This window comes from Trachurus trachurus (genome assembly GCF_905171665.1).
Source record: "Trachurus trachurus genome assembly, chromosome: 16".
Taxonomy (NCBI): domain Eukaryota; kingdom Metazoa; phylum Chordata; class Actinopteri; order Carangiformes; family Carangidae; genus Trachurus; species Trachurus trachurus.
Genome location: NC_139902.1, coordinates 14542790 through 14562236, shown reverse-complemented (window position 1 = coordinate 14562236; position 19447 = coordinate 14542790). Strand labels below are relative to the sequence as shown.

The following is a 19447-nucleotide window of genomic DNA, read 5'->3' as shown; positions in this document are numbered from 1 at the left end:
TTGTGTAAAAACAGCATTTATTCGGGAATCATGAATGTGAGACAGGAACAGTTTCATCACTTTATTAATGAGTTTAATTATTTATACCAACAAACAAAAACTGTCTCTCTCCCTCCATTCCTCGCTGTTCGTCATCTCCTTTATCCAACCGTTCTGTTCCCAACAGTGACATTTTTCCCCTCAGACAAGGGTGATAAAAGAGCAGGGTCACAGCAAATTAAAAACTAAGTGTGACAGATCAGAAGATGGAAACAAAAAAAAAACATGAAACAGCACATTAAGTCAGCTCTTCATTTAGGAAAATACAGAGAATAATGTCCATGCTTTGCTAACACACGCACGCACACACATACACACACATACATTCCCTGCAGCTGTGCTCAAAAGACTCACAAAGAATTTGTGAAATATACACACAATCAACAGGTCAAACCCGTTACACTCATAAGACTCACAGCGAGGGAACACAGGAGACGGTTGGACATAGGAGATGATACATGTCAATGGACAGATCGATTTTTCTCCTCTCCTCCAGACAAAGACACACACACTCACACACACGCACACACACACAAACACACAGTGATCCACGCTCCCTCCCAACACCACAACCCCATAGATCCAGAGGTTTGTAACATTCCCTTCACATTGAAGTTAAATGGAAAACTGGAGTTCGACCTGTTGGCCAACGTGCAGCTGTGTCCACACTGATTGAACAGCACACTCCAACATCTGGATCTGAGTACAGTATCTTGGATGTGAAATCGTTTTGCATGTGACATCATTACGAGACTGAAATTTGGAATTTAAAACAAAAAAAAACAAAACAAAACAAACAAATCCCTAAATTTTTACCACCCATGTGGAAAAGAAAAGATTCCCCCACTCCCACCCCCCAAAAAACACAATACAATAAATAAAACAGTTATGACAACACTTATGGGGGAAGAGGGAAAGTTGTGAAGAGAGAATTGGAGGGAGAGAGAATTAAAATGAAACATTTTGTTCTGTTTTTCCCCTTGTGAACCAGGGACTGAAATGAAATCGTATTTACAGACTGCGACTGAGGATAAACAGTCCGGCCGCTGCTGCACCGGTCTACTAGAGAAAAAAAAAATTACAAGATCAACAATAGAATAACAATAATAACAAAAATAACAAAATAAAATAAAAGATACTTGATATTTACAGTTTAGCAGTGAAAAAAAGGAAGAGGAAAGAGGGAAGCAGAAGGCAGAGGGATGAGAGCAAAGAGGAATCGGGGGAGGCTCCAAAAGCTGTTGGGTTCCAGGGGTTTGAGCATCGTTTTCTGGTCAGATTATTACTGATATTAGTGGAAGTAATATAGTGTGGTCATTTTGGGCTGAACATGCACGTTTGCTTGGTGGAAGAAAGAAACGAGTCCATGCCGACAGTGGACCGCTAGGCTGCGTGAATCAGTCCAGATCAGTTCCTAACACCACTGCGGGATGCAAAGAACATGATATGAGCGTCGAAGGCAGGCTGTTTGGGAGGGGGGAGGGGGGCGAAGAGGGTCTTAACAAATCTCTTAGACACAGCAAACAAAATTCATTCACAGAGTCTTCCTCCTGCACAAACAGTAACTGTGTATAGTAGCCGAAATGACAACGACTAGCCAGGTGAGCAGCAGCCTCTCTGTACCCTCTGCGCCTGACGTCACATCTTTTGACATAATCAAGCTGATATGAAACGTAACATCATGAAAAGTGACATAATTAATGAGCCGACGGTCCGCCCTACAGTGCTTGGCTACTGTGTTTAGGACATTTGAGACATTGAGGCTTCGGTATTAGATGCAAATGGAGCCCCACACCAACGGCTCCCTCCGTGTGAGGTTATGTTCGCAGCTGGACAGTACACATAGCTCACCCCTTTGCTTCCCCTCTACTCCCTTTGGAGATGTGCAATACTTACTCAAGAATCAACGTGAAACGCTTGGTTTCCAGCTTAACCAACATGACAACTATGAGCTTATACTGAAGAAACTGAAGGTGTGTGCACTCTGCTCATATAAAGCTCCCTCTCATTCACATAAAAGGCAGTTGAGGAGCTATTCAAAAAGAAAAAGAGTAAAGACAGGCTGTGGTGCCCTGCTTTGTAATAAAATTTAAAACCACCTCTTATCTAAAATGACATAAATTAGCCAATGTTTTCTGTCTGGTATCAAACTGGGAGTTTTTAAAAAAATTATTCACATTCGTTCACCGCTGGGCCGGGCGAACTGACAATACTTGAGAAGAGTTTGGGGGTAGAAAAATGACAGAAAAGCCACCAGTCTACACAGTAGGTTGTACGATCAAACACTATGTACAGTCCAAGTGTGCCATTTTTGACCCTACTAAGGATGATTGTCAATATTAGCCAGGCCTAACATGCGGCCCTCATTCTCAAGTCCATAGCCAATCGAAACCCCGTTCAATGGCACCACGGCCACACTTAAAATTAGCTAATACAAATAAAAAGAACATAAAAGGGGATAAAAGTCAAATGTTGATTATAATACAGAAAATCCACACAACATGTACAACCCCCTCCTCATCTCCCAAACATCCTACCCATCCAATGTGGTGTTTCTTTATTGTAACAGGCCAGACACCTGCCACCCTGGACTCAGAACTGCAGCTTATATCAAGCCCAAGCGTGGCTACCTAAACCTCCTTAAAACAACCCACATCCTCCTGAAGCTAGCAGCCACAGAAATAGCTCTCTATTGGAAATGGTTAACATTCAGGGTAAATAGCAATGCTGAGTGTTTATGTGGGTGTGAATAGTTTTTTTTTTCTATTTTAAAAGGTTTGGAGCCAAGAGGAAGATTGAGAGGGAGAAGAGCAGAGGAGAGAAATGGAAAACGGGGGAAGACAAAAAAAGAAAGGATGACAGAGGGATGGATGCTCAGGTGCTGTTGTTGATGGATCCGGGTGCTGAGCTGGGCTGGGCGGTACTGTCTGACACACTGCCCTCTGCAGGGGGAGAGAGGGAATACAATTGTTACTGCCGAAATAAATCTCACCAAGCTCAGCCTTTGAGATAAATAATTACATTAAATAATAATCAAATAATACATTTCACTGTTTCAAACCATCTATGAATTGACTAAAATGTGTTTCTATAACAGTTCTGGGTGATATTCATAATGATGAGATATTAAGTCTATTGGCAATAAGTATTTGGACAACAGGTATACAGGTCAGCATCAGAATGTTTTTAATTTCCTATGGGCCAAAATACAGACCGCACAATAACAACTGCTATTAAATTAATAAATAAAGCAATATCTCTTTCAAAGAAAACTGTAGCATCAAAAGGAGAAGGATTTCATGGAGCCAATCTTACCGTGTGAGGCAGGTGATGTCTGTGCGCGAGCGTGAGGAGGAATGAGCGTGGAGTTCAACTGGGGCTGGATAGACAGCTCTGAAAGGGCAAACAAAGACAAGTAAAATGTTTAATTGCACATGAAGTGAAAGTCATCAAAGGTCAAATATATGTGATACACTGTACAGATTTAAGCCCAGGACACAAACTGACCAACGGGACTGAAGTTGAAGAGGAGCGGCAGTTCTCGTCCGCTGGGCAGGCGGGTGTTGGGCTGGCGCAGTTCATCGAAGAAGGCGTGTGCACATGCCTCCAGAGGTGAGAGCCGGGTCACCGGCGTGTATTCCAGCAGTCGAGAGCAGAGGGCAATGGCCTCTGGTGGGGTTCGGGGTTTAAACACCTGATGGGACGGAGAAAGTAAACACTGCAATTTAGTGTTTAGTGTGTTAATACAGGGAGAGAGTCGGTCCCACCAGGAATTTGTGTTTATGTAAATTCAAGAGCTATTCTTCCAAAAATATGAGGATTGCAAAAAAAAGTGTGGATACCATTTTGAAAACAAAAGACTAAGTCTATTTACATAAACCTTCCAAAATCTGTTTTGTACAAGCTGGGTCCCATTCTTGTTTATTTATTCTTGTGACATATTTCCTATCTAGTAAAGAGCAAACAAGTTGTTTTAATATCCATAAATACTACAAACTCAGCAAGAGAGAGTGCATGGTTTTCATGCAGCATTTAATCAACTCCAACAAAATGAACATACCTTTGTCCAAGGGTGTGCTTTGATCTGTGGGAATTTGAACTCTGTGTAGTTTGGGTTCATCTCCCGGATCTGCTCCCTTGTTGGTGTCCCCAGAACCTGACAAACAAGGTGAAAGTGAAATATTCACTCAAATTAATCACAATTATAGCCATGTCCTTCATGCCTGTGAACAACAGGGAGGAGGGGTGATTTTCACTCTTATCGAGTGCTCTCCATTTGTTAGCCAAACACTTTATTAACCAGTTTCAGTCTGTCTCTTTTTCCATAGTTGGTTAGTCCCAAGTAATGACTCGATTGTAAAACCCAAACAGACAGCGACATTGCAAGGTCAGGCTGTGCCAAAACAGGTTTCACTACCAAGCTTAATACCATGTCTTGTTTCATCTCGAGCCTTGTGCCATTAGCCGGTTTTCCTGCACTGCTTATAGTATCTTCACTGTACCTTGATGATCTCTACTAGCTGGTCCACACCACTGTCCCCAGGGAAGATGGGCTGGCCCAGCAGCAGCTCAGCCAGCACACAGCCGGCCGACCAGATGTCAATGTTGGATGTGTAGTCGGTGGCACCAAAGATGAGCTCTGGGGCACGATAGTACCGTGAGCAGATATAGGACACATTTGGCTCCCCTCGAACAAGCTGCTTAGCACTAGAAGGTGGTAGATGAGAAAACGAGGCAGAAAATCAGACAGCTGAAGAGGAGAGCGGCGGTCAAAAGAAGCCTTTACATTCTCAGTGTGTTGGTTTAAAAAAAAAATGCTGCATGTAAGTGACTAAAACAGAAAGGTACGAAGATCATGTGACTATCATAGAAGGGAAAAGTTAAGACTTGAGGAAGAGACGGTGCATACTGAGACAGACAGTTACCACAATGGAGAACAGGCAGACATGTTCAGAGGCGGTGTCTGTTACTAACCTGCCAAAGTCACAGAGTTTGAGGATGGCCGTCTCTGGGTCCACAAGGAGGTTCTGGGGCTTGATGTCTCTGTGACACACGCCCTGGGAATGGATATAAGCCAGACTGCGGAACAGCTGGTACATGTACACCTGAGGGTAGGGGGGACAGAGAGGGTTGGAATAATGCCCGCCAGTCTTTTCTCAACAGGATCACACACATATTGGAAGATTAATAACAATTTAATTTCCATTTCATGATCCCATCAGCCAAAATATGAGAATAATGGAAAACCAGTAGGGAAAAACATCCTAGAATTAGCACATTTACAGTGTTTTCGAGGATAATTTTCAAATTCAATCAATTGTCAAATTAATGCAACCTAGACACAGATACGTGGCAGTAACTGGATGGTTGAATCAACCAATTACATTTGAGTATTAGTTACGATGACATTCAAGTGTCTGGTTACTCGTTCTGAGACTGCTGGTCTTGGGTGACCTCAAGTGACCTCAGCGTAGGTCGAGTCACCTACAGGACCCCTCTACTGAGTGATAGGAAAAAAGAAAAATATCTTTATTTTATGATTACACACTCATTTATAATGGTCCATGATTTGGTGTTTGTGCACATGCATTAAAAAAACAAAAACATCTTGTGTTTTCATTTAGAAACATGACCCTGCATGCTGCATCAAACAACAAAAGGGTAGAAAAAAAAACTCCCTGAAGATGTGTAACCACTCTAATCCAACCCCTGTTTCACATTTGACTACACATCCTAGTCTGCCCCCATTTAGTGTGTCTGTGGAATGCAGACTGTAAGCATCTTAATATGAAACCACCATCATCATCACCATTATCATCATTATTACCCACATGATGCAGTGACAGCAGGCCGGCTACAGATTACAAAATGATTTAAGACAAGATGACTGAGGCATGAGAGATGATGGTTGAAAAGGGTGCAGAGAGAGCAAGAGAGAAAGAGAGGGGGAAGAGATGGGAGATGGGTGAGGAAGGAGGGGAGACAATGAGAGACATGATAAAAACATGAGACCCGCAGGGCAAGGATGGGGAAAAGAAGGAGACTGGGACACGCTGTGATTGAAGTGTGTCGCTGGAGGAAGGAGGGATGACAGAGGAGAGGAAAGAGGGAGAGATCAGTATGCATCTCAAAGCCACGGGGGAGCAGCAGGGCTGAGGTAGGGAAATGGGCCGTGAGACAGCTATAATGTCCTCTCTGCTGCTGCAGACACAGTAAACACACAAACACTCTTCCTGAAATGAGCACCCTTTAAGACAGGGAACCGAGTGTGTTGCAAACACGTTAATTCCCGTGGGGCCATCTTTCCCTTTTTGCTTTCATAACCCTTAAACAGTACGCTGTCTGTGAAAAACAAACGGGAAAATACTCGGTTGTTTATTATCTCCACAGGCAATTATTGAACAAAAATTTTCCTTCAGTTTCTATCAAATAAAAAGTAAAAAATTGCACAAAAACCCAGGAGACTAAAATCAAAAGATGAAGATGAAATATTAAAATCTTATACCTTTTATTATCTGGGGTTACCTAGTATGTAAACTAATGACCAGGTACGGATGAAAAAAGTATAGTACACAGGGCGAGCGACATATTTACGCACGTGGTATTATAAAAAATCTCCGTGCAATGAATTAATTTGTAGTAGCACGCGTGCGGCAGCTTTGCGAGTCGCTTGTGTGTGTGTTTTCTCTGAATGGAGGCCATGAGTTGAAGAGATGGCAACATCACTCTCTAAAAAGGGTCCCGGTTTGAACCAGTACAGGACGGGTTTGACCCATGTTGCCGAGTATTGAATGCAGCATCATCGCACTGGTATTCTGTAAAGGGCTGTCCCACTCTTCCCGTGATCGGATCAAACTCACTGGTGTTTTTTTTTCATAGACAAAGAGTGGGACAATCTGACAGTGTCGCTGACAGTGACTATCAGACGAGTCGCTGTAAACTGTGTCCGCGACTGCGAATGTTTCATGTGGTGAACTGTCAGATGTACGGCAGCTTCAGGAGGACAAAGTTCTCCATTCACAAAAAGCCTGTGATGAAGGTTGAAGTGTATCCTATAGCTAGATTGCATCCTTTTTATTACCAATTTATCTTCCTGCTCCTATTTTACTTTGTTGAAGTATATCAGTAGACTACACATTTCATTGTGCATATAATATTATTGCTGTAGGCTATCTGCCTTTATACTAATGGGTTGCATTTACAGATTTTATTCAAATCTCACATGTTCCTGCTGAAGCCTTGTTGGTCTCTGACACATTTTAGCTCTGACAATATAGCCACTACAGACGCCTGCAGAGTTGTGATGGAAAGGGAATGAACGCAGCTGTTAACATTGATTCTAATACCTATAGGAGTTTATGATTAAAAAGTTGGACATTGACTTATTTCTAATGTCCATTAGTAACAAAGCATTAGGTGTCAGTCTTTTGTTTGCATAATATGCATTAATTTCCTTTTGCAGTGTGTTTTAGTGATGAAATTCACTACTTATTGTTTTTAGAGGTTGTAACGAGCATTTTTATAATACCTGTGCTACAACTTTTCCAGCCTGTGCTACAAAATGATCACCCACTGTAGCACCAGTGCTATGTGCTCAAAAAGTTAACGTACAGCCCTGGTACAAATCAGACCTATTTGTCTTGGTGAAATTATTGGCTATATCCCATTTCAGAGCTGCAGAGGACTACTTAAAAGTCTCATCATTTTAGAATTAAATATTTACGATAGCATACTTCAAAAAGGGCACAGATGTATGTTTCAAGATGAACAATTATCCGACTTGTAAAGCAGATGCCTCTCTGACAGTTTATACATGATCTGTTTGTCTTCTGACTGTTTCCCAGAAAGGCAGCACATGAAGGCGATGTTGTTTGTCAGGGCAAGTCAAGGCTTCCCAAAAACTAATGAATACAGCGTTCTGAGTTAAAGCTACAATGCATTTCAGATGTATCAATCCCACATCACTTGCAGACAATGCCGACTAAAATTCCATACCCAGCTGTTAAATAAACAGACACGGGTGAAAACACAACCTCCTGTGCACCTGTGGTTGGACAGGCCAGACAATGATGATTTACAGATGATGTTCTGCACATTTCACTTGTGATGTATGCAGACATGAAGTGTGTCATCCCTAAATAGATGAACTTGAGGGGTGTGGTGAGAACAGCAAAGGAAAACACCCAGGAGCACACAGTGTTTTGTGTGTGTTTTACCCACCTTAACATAGATGATGGGGATGGTAGTCTTGGCCTTGTTGAAATGCCGAGCCACCCTGTACACTGTTTCAGGGACATAGTCCAGCACCAGATTCAAATACACCTCATCTTTCTGGAAAGAAGGAACAAAAGCAAGTCGTTAAGGCAGCATAACCTACGCAACAAATGAGCCTAAAATGTGCCGTTTATACAAGGTATAAAAGTAAGAAAAAACTAAAAAAAAAGTTACTGCAGCTGTTAGCTATACAACTGAAACAATAAGAGGAAATAAGAAAGAAATGCTTATCCTTTACATCCACTTAAATTAATATTTGCTGTAAACAATGACTCAATAAATAATCCTAACCATATAAACAATAATACACGACATGAGCCATTATGAAAGTAAAAAGAAATAATTAGACTGTTATAGTAAACACTGCAAAAGTATAATGAAAGGAGAATATTCATGTTCAATGACACCACAGCCAATGTTAATTTATGGCGCTTTTCCACTAGTGCGGTACGGCACGGCTCTACTCGTTTTTTTCGCTTTTCCACTAGTACCTGGTACCTGGTACTTTTTTGGTAACGCCTCAGCCCGGGTTCCAAGCAAGCCGAAGCGATACTGATACACCTGAAACTGGAGACTGACACAAACTCGTTTAACAGAGGACTAAAAGCATGGCTAAAAGCAAAACAACAATGCTCACATGTATAAATATGGACTTTTTTATTGTTACTATTTTTACTGTTACGATCATGATTTATGTTTGCTCAATCTCCTCTCGTTGATCTTGTGCTCTGTATTTTTTAGTATGCTACTGTCATGATGTAGTGTCATGCACTTGGTTTTATCTAATACTGTTGATAATATGTTCTGTATTTTTAGATTAGCCGCCTATGGACTGGTGTTGAAAATTAGCACTTGTGCTAAACACACTTAAGCAAAGCATCTGGTCTGTCCACTGGAACAGTCTTAATGTATTTGTGATGTCCATATCAAATAAATAAACATAACATAACATAACATAAAACATGACATCAATCGTCTGCCTTCCACTGGTTGGCCAGAGCGTCGTCACTGGAAGAGTCATGAGTGCGACTTCTGACATGAGAATCTAACCTGCTAATTTTAAAAACACACCAACAACAGTGACCACTGATTTGTATTGAGACTGTTGTTGTTCTTTCATGCGAGATAAATGACTGCTGCATGGAAAACCAGGCTGTGGTCTGTGATTGAGATGCAGACAAGCGAGTTCAGAGCTGACGAGAGGATCGAAAAAAGAGAGCCAGACGACACGGCCACAGCCGCCGTGATATGACGACCCCGCCCCCGCTGAGGAGGTACTATTAAGAACTCAGCTGTAATTGAAAAGCACCTAAAACCGAGCCGTACCGTGAGTGGAAAAGCGCTTTCATAAACCATAAAATCTCTAATGCTGAAACATGATGGATGAATTCTAACTTTTTACATAATGAGTGGTGACAATAATTTGATCTGAGGAATTCAGAGACACATTTTCTTGTTTATAAAGTCAGAGATCAGAAGTTAAGGAAAAGGTAATTGGTCAGTGATTCACAAATCCATTAACTCTACTATTTGCTGAGACTGTTCATTAACCTTTCTTCCTTTTCAATTTAAGGTGATATAACTTGTGCTTCAGATGCAGATACATTTAGCAGAAAAGCAAAACCTCCACAATGACCTGAGTAACTCAGTGCAAGTATCTGACTTTATGTTACAATACAGACATAGTTGTACTAGTCCAGGACATGTCTATGAATCATCCTTGATGCATGCACCATAAAAATGGCTGGGTGTGGAGGCAGAGTGCTCCATCTGGAAACTTGATTCGTACTATACACACCTTCTCACCACTGGAGTAGAAGAAATAACGCAGCCTCACAATGTTGCAGTGGTCCAGTTTCCTCATAATTTGCAGCTCCCTATTCTGTAATGGTGAATGAAAGAGAAAACCACAATGTGAATTGCAGAAGAAGTACAGTTAACTAATTATAATATTAACTAATGAACATTTACATACACCAAAAACAACCATTTCTGTTCTGCAGATAAAACACTCTTATTTGGACAATAGTACTTTGGCTCTACTGTAATTATCTGAGTGCCTCTGTCTAAACATACCTTAAACCTCTTGTCTTGGAGAACCTTCTTAATTGCCACCATCTCCTGGCTGTCGATGAGGCGAGCCTGATAGACCACTCCAAAGGAGCCATTTCCTATAACCTTTATGTCTGTGTAGGACACTTCCTGTGGGCGATCAGGGCCCTGGCCAGGTGTGGCTACCACTGTCGTCACTTTGCCACTGTCTCCTGTGAATGAAAGCACAAGTACATCTTGTCAGAGAGATTCAGAAATAGTAAAAAAAAAAAAAAAAAAAAAGTCCCTTGAGAGATTTACCGTAGTTCTCTATCTATTTTATAAATATACTGTGGTGAAATAAGCAATAGCATTTTTCCTGGATGGAGTTATGTTTAGATATGTAAGAAATCCACCAACACGCCGTTGGGCTTTTGAACCAGTGTCCCTGACAGAGAGAAGCTAATCATCAACAAGCTCTCCTTCCTTGTTCTAATGGTTGTGACCTATGTGGTGGTTCCCCAGACACACTGCACTGTCAGATAATGAGCTCCTGATACTTCACACACACAACACTCTCCCCTGCTCCCCTGGGCCAGACTAGTCGAAATACATGAGACACACATATGATGCAGGTCAGCTAAAGTTCAACCAGAGTCTGACCCAGACTGCTGTCTCAGTTCAATAATCTGCTGTCACAATTAGTCTCCAAATGTACTCCAAACACATCACATAAAGTACAACATCGCTAATGTAATTACCAGATAAATTTATCAATTAAATTTGTTTCTGTTTCCCTTGAAGCCAGATTTTTTGCTTCGCTTGCACCACTTCAATCTCAATTACCCCCCTAACCCGTTCCAATAATATACACATGCCCCACGGATGCATTGATGTAATCTCAGCATGAGTCAGTTAAGCACACGCTTGTAGTTGGTCTGCTCTTTTTTTTCTGTTAATATCACATGCTATATATATTCTGCCATTATGTAAGTTCATACCACAGTTGTATATATTTCAAATTGAGTGTTATAGGTGATGTAGCTGCTATTGAACTTTCTTTAAAGGGCTACAATACTAACAGGTGATTGTGGTGTAAGGAAGGTTTCAGAACACATAGGTAAAGTAGTTTAGGAAGAAAATGATATAAAGTATAATGGAAGTCTGCAATAAATGAAAATAAGTCTTCTAACATACCAGTGTGAGGTTAAACTTCTAAACAAGAAACACCAGTTGTGATGTGATGAAAATTTTCCCTGCTTCAGATTTCCGCTATATCAATTCAAAAGATGGTTGGATTTGATTAATTATAACACAAGTCAAGTCCATTAGGTTCTACTGGCCAAGTGACCCTGTAAAATGAATATTATATATTTATATATATATATATATATATATATATGATCACATCATAGTTTAAGGGTCAAATGAAAGATGGAGCACTGATAAAAGAAAGAAGATTTTTCATAGAATAAAACAATGTACTGTATGTTTTAAACAGTGTCAGGCTAATATTTGACCTTGTGGAAATCAAGCAGAGTGAGATGCTCACGGTGTAACTGTAACCGCCACTCTAGTTAGGGTCAAGTAGCTGCTCAGTGTTTTCCACGTGCACGTGTTGGGTCAAGAATGATTTGACAAATCGACACCAGAAGCGACGACTCTGAGAGGGGAAGAGGAGTAAAATAAAGAGGGCCATTGCCAAAAGGCTTGTCAGAGCCTGTGATGAAATTGTGCGGACAGTAGCACACCCAGAAGTGCTACCATTTTCCTGGGCTTGCTCACTTCGCCTGTCTCAACAGGACCCCTCCTGATCTCTTGTCGGTCTCCAAGTCTCAAAATGGAGTCAAACAATGAGGCATTTATGTCTCTCCCATAAACTGACAAAAAACAAATAAACAAACAAAAAAAAAAAACATAATTTGGCACAAACACCTGCCATTTCCATCTGCAAAAAAAACCTGTTATAATTTCAAATAAAGTTTAAAATGAAATGTTTTATCCCCAATTGATTATCAGTGATAGACAACAAATATACACTTTTTCTTTTTTTTGGCAGTTTTCCACAAAAACCTTTTTCAAGGTTAACTGTCAACAGCAGCCGATAGCGTATCCACATGATTGGCCTAGATCTGATCTCTACCCTCAGGTCAGCAGGAAATATTTAGCTTTTGAGATCAGTCACTGTGTGGGTCCTGCACATTCCTGTGTTCCAGCTCCAAAATACACTGCTCCTCTGTGTTTCCTTTTAGCATCACTTTCTCTCTTCTTAAACAAGTTAAGATGGGGGGGGGGGGGGGGGGGGGGGGGTCCACATTAAATATGAAGCAGCTGTGGCATGATAGTCCCTTGAATAATGAATGCACAGATGAGCACTCTGCCCAGCTGTCAGTGCAGAGCTTTGGTTTCTGATACGTCAGTGCAAGTCTGATGAGTCAGAGAAAAGGGATGGGCAAAGTGACTTTCAACACACCCACACTTACAGGTAATTAGCTTGGAGCTTTTTGGTGAATGTAAAACCCAAGCACACTTTTAACGTGATACAATAATCAGCAAATGCAAGATAAATTACAACTAGTATTTCACCATTAGTGACCTATGGGATTTATAATGGCACCTGGCCTGATTGTGTATACTAATGGATTTACACTGGGTGTGGCTTTTAATCCATCATCCGTCTACACACCCACTACTGAGGAGGCTCAGTGGAGGATGCATCAATTGACCAGTAACAAATCACAGGCATCACAGATAACTCCATCAGTGGTCTATACGTTTGCTGACGGGAAGAATACACAATTCACAACAGTTTACAGTTAATGCTCCTATTGTGACACCCAGACTCAAGATGGCGCTCTTGCAATGTACAGACTCAACTATTTTCCTTAGCCCAGGGTATTTATAGACGCATGGCACATTTAGAATACAATTTTGTACAGGATATTGTGCATATTATATTATCATTATATTATTATGTATCTGATTTGTCATTTTCCTGCTGCAATACTGCAAATCTTCCACCTGTATGACTTACAAAGGAAGCTTTGTATCTTATTTCTGAATATGATAACTATATTTCTACTATAATAGTAACTAATATTTTTCAATGTAAAAAACGAGAAGCATGAGCCTGTATGGCACAAAATATTTTGTTGAGGCCCAATCAAATACTGAATTTCGCAATGACATTGACGAGAAAATGTATTTAATGTGGATGGGTTATATTTAAAGTTGGTGTCAATGGATCTGCACCAATGCATCTTTTCTCTCAACGATTTACCACGCTACTAATAATACAGGTGTGTGTAGGATCAGGAGTTGAAGGCTGGATGGAGTCAACTGGGATTTTAAAAGGTGTAACGACATATAATGGCCCCCAGGTCCAACTTAAGTAGCTTAATACTTTTGAAATGGTTGTCAGACACAAGTCAAAACTGGTGACATTAACATGGTCTGTCATGCATGACCCCACACAAGAACAGAAATTAGGGGGCGAAATATTGAACCATATTTTTAGGGTTAGGTTAACACTGCAATGTGCCAATAGCCCCAAGTGACAAATGGTTGAATTTATGCTCCTATTCTAATCTGATCACACTGTATTCAATTTCTTGTACAGTCAGTTGTTTTAGACTACGGTACGTGTGTAACGGTTTGGGGGTCAGACTGAATGTACAACTAATGTTTGTTTGGCCAAATGTAATCACTTTGCATTTGTCGTGGCAACTATCCACACAGGCCTTGACTGGCCTAAACGGATAAGCAATTTCTTGTTCCACCTGCTCTCACTGATCACTTGTACCGTTTTTCAGTTGTCCTCAGTGACATATGTTTTTGGTTATAGTGTAGGACAAGTGAATGAGCATGAAATTGTGATTCAGTCATGTATTTTTAATGCTACCTGTCAATAAAGAACGGTTAGTGAAATCATCAATCAAATCACTAGGCCTATTACATGTGTTAAACAACAGTTAAGGTAGGTTAATGACAACCTGGATATTGTGACTGGCAGAATTGGCAGAGTATAGCAATGCTACTACTACACAGCACCTGACGATGCCTGAACAGTCAGACATCTTCCTTTTGGAAAAGCTCTACTTTTCAAATGAACATTAAAATTTGAGCTTGGGGTTTTTAGATTTATCCACTCCAAAGGGCTTAGTTTTGGTGTAAAAACAGCCATGATAATTTGGACAAAAGGCCAAAAGGTAGAGATTGAGTTTTCTTTTCATATTTAGACAGCTTACTGGCCGTTCACACATACTGTACATGAGACCTGCCTTTGGGCCACGAGCTCAGCAGACTCAAAGAACGCATACTACACACTAGAGGGGAGGAAAGGAGAAAGGCTAAACTTTATGCAAATATCCTCTGACGCAGTGCGAGTGACAGCCAGGCAAGAGCCAGTTGTGATCATCATCACAGACTTGGTATAATGCTTCACTATGATATAGGAATGAACAAAATTGATGAAAATGTATTTGTTTGTTTGTCGTGATCACCTACTCAGTTCACTACAAGGCATCTTTAGGAGGTTATGGGGACATAAAATAAGCAAAACACACATGGAAACAAATCACCAGTTCTCTTGGTGGGACTGGCACCAGTGGTTATGTCATCAACTATCCAGTTGAGGCAAAATATGAAAATGATTATATAGATAGATTTATGAAAGGCCAGATGCTGCCACCCACTTTGCCTCCACAAGTGTTCATGCATTGTTAATGTAAAACAACACTTTTGTTTGGGTTTCTGCAAGGTCCAGGGCACCTGACACAAAAACAATGCTGCCCCTGAATTCAGTGGATTCTGGAGACCAAGACTTAAATATTGTAGATAACTGAATAAGTGAAAAGGTCATCTAGCATTTAAAGGCAATGTGTGTAAATGAGCCATATCATGTCTACTGGCGATGACTGCAAGTGCTAATATCAGCAGAGCATTTTTTGCACAGCTACTTATATACATTTTTATTTTTAATCTTTCCCTCTTGGTCACTTGTTGTAACTCTCCGTTATTGATCAAGCTGAGTATTATTTTATTGTTGGGTCCCCAAGCAACTCCAGTTTTTCTACCCTGTTATAATAATGTTATTTGAATCAAGCGATTTCTTTTGGTGTCCTGCAGTCTGCCTTTATGCACACCTCTGTTTAAACCTTCAGATCTTCAGCCAAGTGCCACTGCTGCAGAGCTACATGACCCCTGAGCATTCTGCAAGTTCTTGTCATCACATCAGCAAAACCAACTGGGAGGACTTTGCTGTTGTCCAACCAGGATTTACAGTGCAATCATCAAAATGGTGCGGTAAGTGAGCATTTTCAACCATCGGCATAATCATAGATAGTTTACTTAAGGTGATGAAAGCTTCTTTTTTGTACACCTTCTGATGATGGTGTAGAAAAATGCATTATAATTAAGAACTTCTTCCACCTGAGGGTGGTGACTCACACATTCACAGGCAACAGTCCAGAGACAGAGGTGCCACACTGTTTCTATTACATAAAACAAGTACATTTTCACTTTCCTGATATTAAAGATAACCTGAGATGGATATTGGACCAACTGTCTAAAACAACGTATAGATGCTTTTACGTTTGCATAAATGTAGTTGCCCAGACAAACAGTTGGATAACAGCAAGGTAGGGTCAATATTTGTTAGTTAATAAGCAGCTGGAACTTAGTAATTTGGGGAAATTCGACTGAAAACAATTACCATGTATTCAGGCTAGCCCACTGTACACTAACGTTACCATACTTTGGTAAAGATTGATCTGTACTCGGACGACGTCTAGAAGTTAACCCTGGTCATTTTCAGCCTCCTCTGTACTAACGTTAGCAAGCTACCTAGCTCCCGCATCTGATATTAATGACTGATATATCGGAGCGTCGGCTAACATCAGCTCTCTCCTTGGGTTACAGTGCAATAATAACGACTGGGTAACGTTGCCGAAAAATTGACACAACCTTATTTAATGTCGAAATATCGACGCTAGTTCTTGAGTTGCCAATCCCAGCAACCGACGGTGTTAGCTGTGCGATAAAAGCCCTTGGTCGCAGCGGCTCCTTAGTGAAAAACACGGCTAACGTTAGCCGGACAGCTAAGTGCAGCGAGCTAACCAGCTAAGGTTAGCTTCGCGGCAACGATCGAGATTAAACACTCTCCGACACATTTCTTCTACATTGACGCACGAACCGTCCCTTTACAATAACACGTACACTGGGCTAATGGCAGAAATGTTAAATAATACTCACTAGGCAGTTTCCCAAAGCCCGTCGAGCTGCTTCCAGTGGCTTGTGAAGCCCCAGTTTTTCCTGTCGAGCTTCCACCGGCGACCGCTGATCCGGCACCGGCTGCAGCGGATCCTGGAGCTCCGGGAGGCTCAGCGAATGAGCTGGCCCTGGGCCGCCCGCTGCCGCTCATATTTGTGTGAACTAAAGCCGGGGCAAGGTTGGGTGTTATTAGCAGCCAGACCGGCAGAGGTTTAAGCTATCTATGTGTATTTTAATATCCGACACAAGTAAAAACTACACTTACAGCGTTCTGTACAGGCTGCCCGTCTCCCCCTTTCTTCCTCTGTAGAACGTTGATGGTGGGGGGACTGGGGAGTTGACGCAAAACGACGTAAAGCTCGCAGGGGCTGACGGGAAACTGAGTTGTCCAGCGATTCAATTCCTCATCACGCTCAGTTCAGCTCCAGTGCAGACTGCTCCTGAATGGGTGCGTTTTGCCCCTAAAATTTGAGACAGTGCAAGTAAAATTTTCATCTACTTGTGCACATACAACCAGTACATTTTCCTCTCTCTCTTTTTTTTTTTTAACACTGGTGAAATGTGAAAGGGGCGACTTAGAGTATCTGGAATCTGTCAAGGCCAATGTGTGTGAGGATCATGAATAAAAAGGAAATGTGAATGCCGCTAAATTTTCTGCTTGTGCTCCTAGTACAAAAAAGTTAGTCTGGAACCCTGTAACACACACTTATTATTATTCAACAGCTTCTTTATTGAAATTGTTCTGAACAGGTGCTCATCTTCATTTTGGCAATTAATGTGTTGTGTTATACTGAGTGTGCCTGTTATTAATATGTGGTGGCGAAATAGTAGGTTGTCACTTATTTTCAACAGTACGATTAACTGTATCCCACAAAATGACCATTATGTGCAGTCAACACACTGAAGTCTTCATGACCATAAAGTCTTTCTTACAACACTGTACTGCAGTAGCGTAGCCAGAAAAAAGACATTGGGTGTGCACCTGCAAAGACTGGGTGTGCCAAATTTATTTTCAACAAACTGAGCGTTACACCTCCATAAATATTCAAAAGAATTCCAACATTATATGTTGTGTGCGTTCTCATCAGTAATAACAAACCATGTGTTATTCGCTCTCAACAAGCCATAGGCCTTTAACAAGCATCAGACACAGACTGCACATAATGTAACAGTGGCATCATGGCAAGCCTGTATGATCATACTTATCTTCTAATCTATATGCAACTCTGAGTAAAAAAAAACTGCTTAGTAACTGCTCTCATAGTCAACAGTACAACAGGTCTAAACATTCACACATATGACGTGCTCAAATAAATCAATAACAAAGTCATAAAAAAACACACTTTTGCGTGTCTGGTTAGCGCACACACAATAGGTGATCTACTAAGAGTAACACACTAAATGACAACACGCGCAAACCGCAGTATTTAAATGAGGGTTTTGCGCGTAATCGTTTCCACCATGGAGAGTGTGGACAGAGCTGGATGGATACAAACGCAGAATAAAAATTTGATCCGACGCATTTATAGAGAGAGGGACAAATAAACATATTGTGGAGCTGCCTGCAGCATAAGAAACGTGGGAGATATCTATGAGAAAGTTAAAATGTGGTTGGTATAACAAGAAGAGAAGAGATGAAGTGAAGAGAAGATGGGGAGATATAGGCCTATGCGGCAAAGAACAAAATAAGATTTTAGTTTATAATAAAACCTCAGCAAATGAGGGAGAGCTGCTCTGATCAGTGTTGAGCAGCAGCTGAGCAGGTAACTGGGAGACCTGCTGTCATTCACTGAGCTGGAGCTGCGCGCTATGGCACAGAGCTCAGGTGGGACACTCAGGCCACTCGGGTCTAAACGCGCTGACCAGATGGATCACGGACGGAGTGAAGGCAGCGGTGACGTCTCTCAGCCCCGGTCCCAGAGCTGAGCAGCCAGGTACTGGAGAGGAGAGGAGAGGAGAGGAGAGGAGAGGAGGAGCGCACTGGACGAGAGAGATGCGGCGTGCGTAACGGCGCTTAAATGACTTTGATCGCATGATCAACAAAGCTATTTAACCATCTGAACACAACTACTGGGCTCATCATTCATCACATATGATTATGTAACAGCCTGGCCTGATGGTTTTATATCGCAAAGCAGAAGAGGACAACGATATCGCTGCTTTCCTGTGCGCACTGCGCTGCTCTCAATTTAAAGGGCAAGACGGCGTGGCCTGGCCTTGAACTCGTTAATTATTCCATTAGTCCAGTTTCTCCGCAACGCATCACCTGACGGCAATTTTTACAAATGTATTAACTGATCGATAACATGTTAGTAGCTATAGACTATAACAAAAACAAAAAATGCATACAATTTTTTGGGTGTGCCAGCTTCCTCTGTGGGTGGCACTGGCACACCCTGGCACACCCGTGGCTACGCCAGTGCTGTACTGCATTAGTTTTAGCTACATGTCCTTAATGAACTGCTGTTTTAAACTGTCTCTGAAATGATCTATCTGCAAATGTGATTTCAAACATCTCGTCTGGTTCCCCTACAGCCAGATGGACAGAGACATTTTTCTACCTTATCAGTTGTATAATACTTACAGTCAGTTTATGTAACCATGGGCATTGATAATCCTTTCCATATCTAGTTGATACAATTTAAACTGCATATCTATTATTTCATTTAATATGAATAGAAAACATGTCAAATACAGTCATTCATGTCATACAGTAGGCTACACATATAATCAATCACATTTAGTCTATACGTTTTACATTACTTTGTAAAATGGTGTATCAAGATGCAAGCAAAATTATTTGGAAAACAGACAAGACAGCACTCTAAAAACC

At 41.2% G+C, this 19447-nt stretch overlaps 1 protein-coding gene across 2 annotated transcripts; it reads right to left on the bottom strand.

Annotated features, from left to right (window-relative positions):
- Positions 1–48: 48 nt before the first annotated feature.
- On the bottom strand, positions 49–17030 carry gsk3ab (glycogen synthase kinase 3 alpha b). 2 transcript variants are annotated; one of them, XM_083990569.1, is made up of 11 exons: positions 16880–17029; positions 16597–16776; positions 10390–10577; positions 10112–10195; positions 8260–8370; positions 5014–5144; positions 4542–4746; positions 4100–4195; positions 3547–3733; positions 3355–3432; positions 49–2981 (listed from the first exon to the last, which is right to left on the bottom strand). In XM_083990569.1, exons 2-11 carry the CDS (start codon positions 16763–16765, stop codon positions 2914–2916), a joined length of 1317 nt encoding a protein of 438 aa, XP_083846695.1. In that variant the 5' UTR covers positions 16766–16776; positions 16880–17029; the 3' UTR covers positions 49–2913. The 2 variants fall into 2 exon arrangements, with proteins under 2 accessions (XP_083846695.1, XP_083846694.1); XM_083990568.1 differs by having other exon boundaries at positions 16597–17030.
- Positions 17031–19447: the final 2417 nt, after the last annotated feature.

What these genes read in the sequence shown, in the direction of transcription:
- gsk3ab (XM_083990568.1), bottom strand. Translation starts at nt 16,765, where the DNA reads ATGAGCGGCAGCGGGCGGCCCAGGGCCAGCTCATTCGCTGAGCCTCCC. An exon ending in AGCTAGTAGAGATCATCAAG is followed by an intron (nt 4,196 to 4,541) that starts GTACAGTGAAGA and finishes CTTGTTTGTCAG; the next exon opens with GTTCTGGGGACACCAACAAG. An exon ending in AAGCACACCCTTGGACAAAG is followed by an intron (nt 3,734 to 4,099) that starts GTATGTTCATTT and finishes CCGTCCCATCAG; the next exon opens with GTGTTTAAACCCCGAACCCC.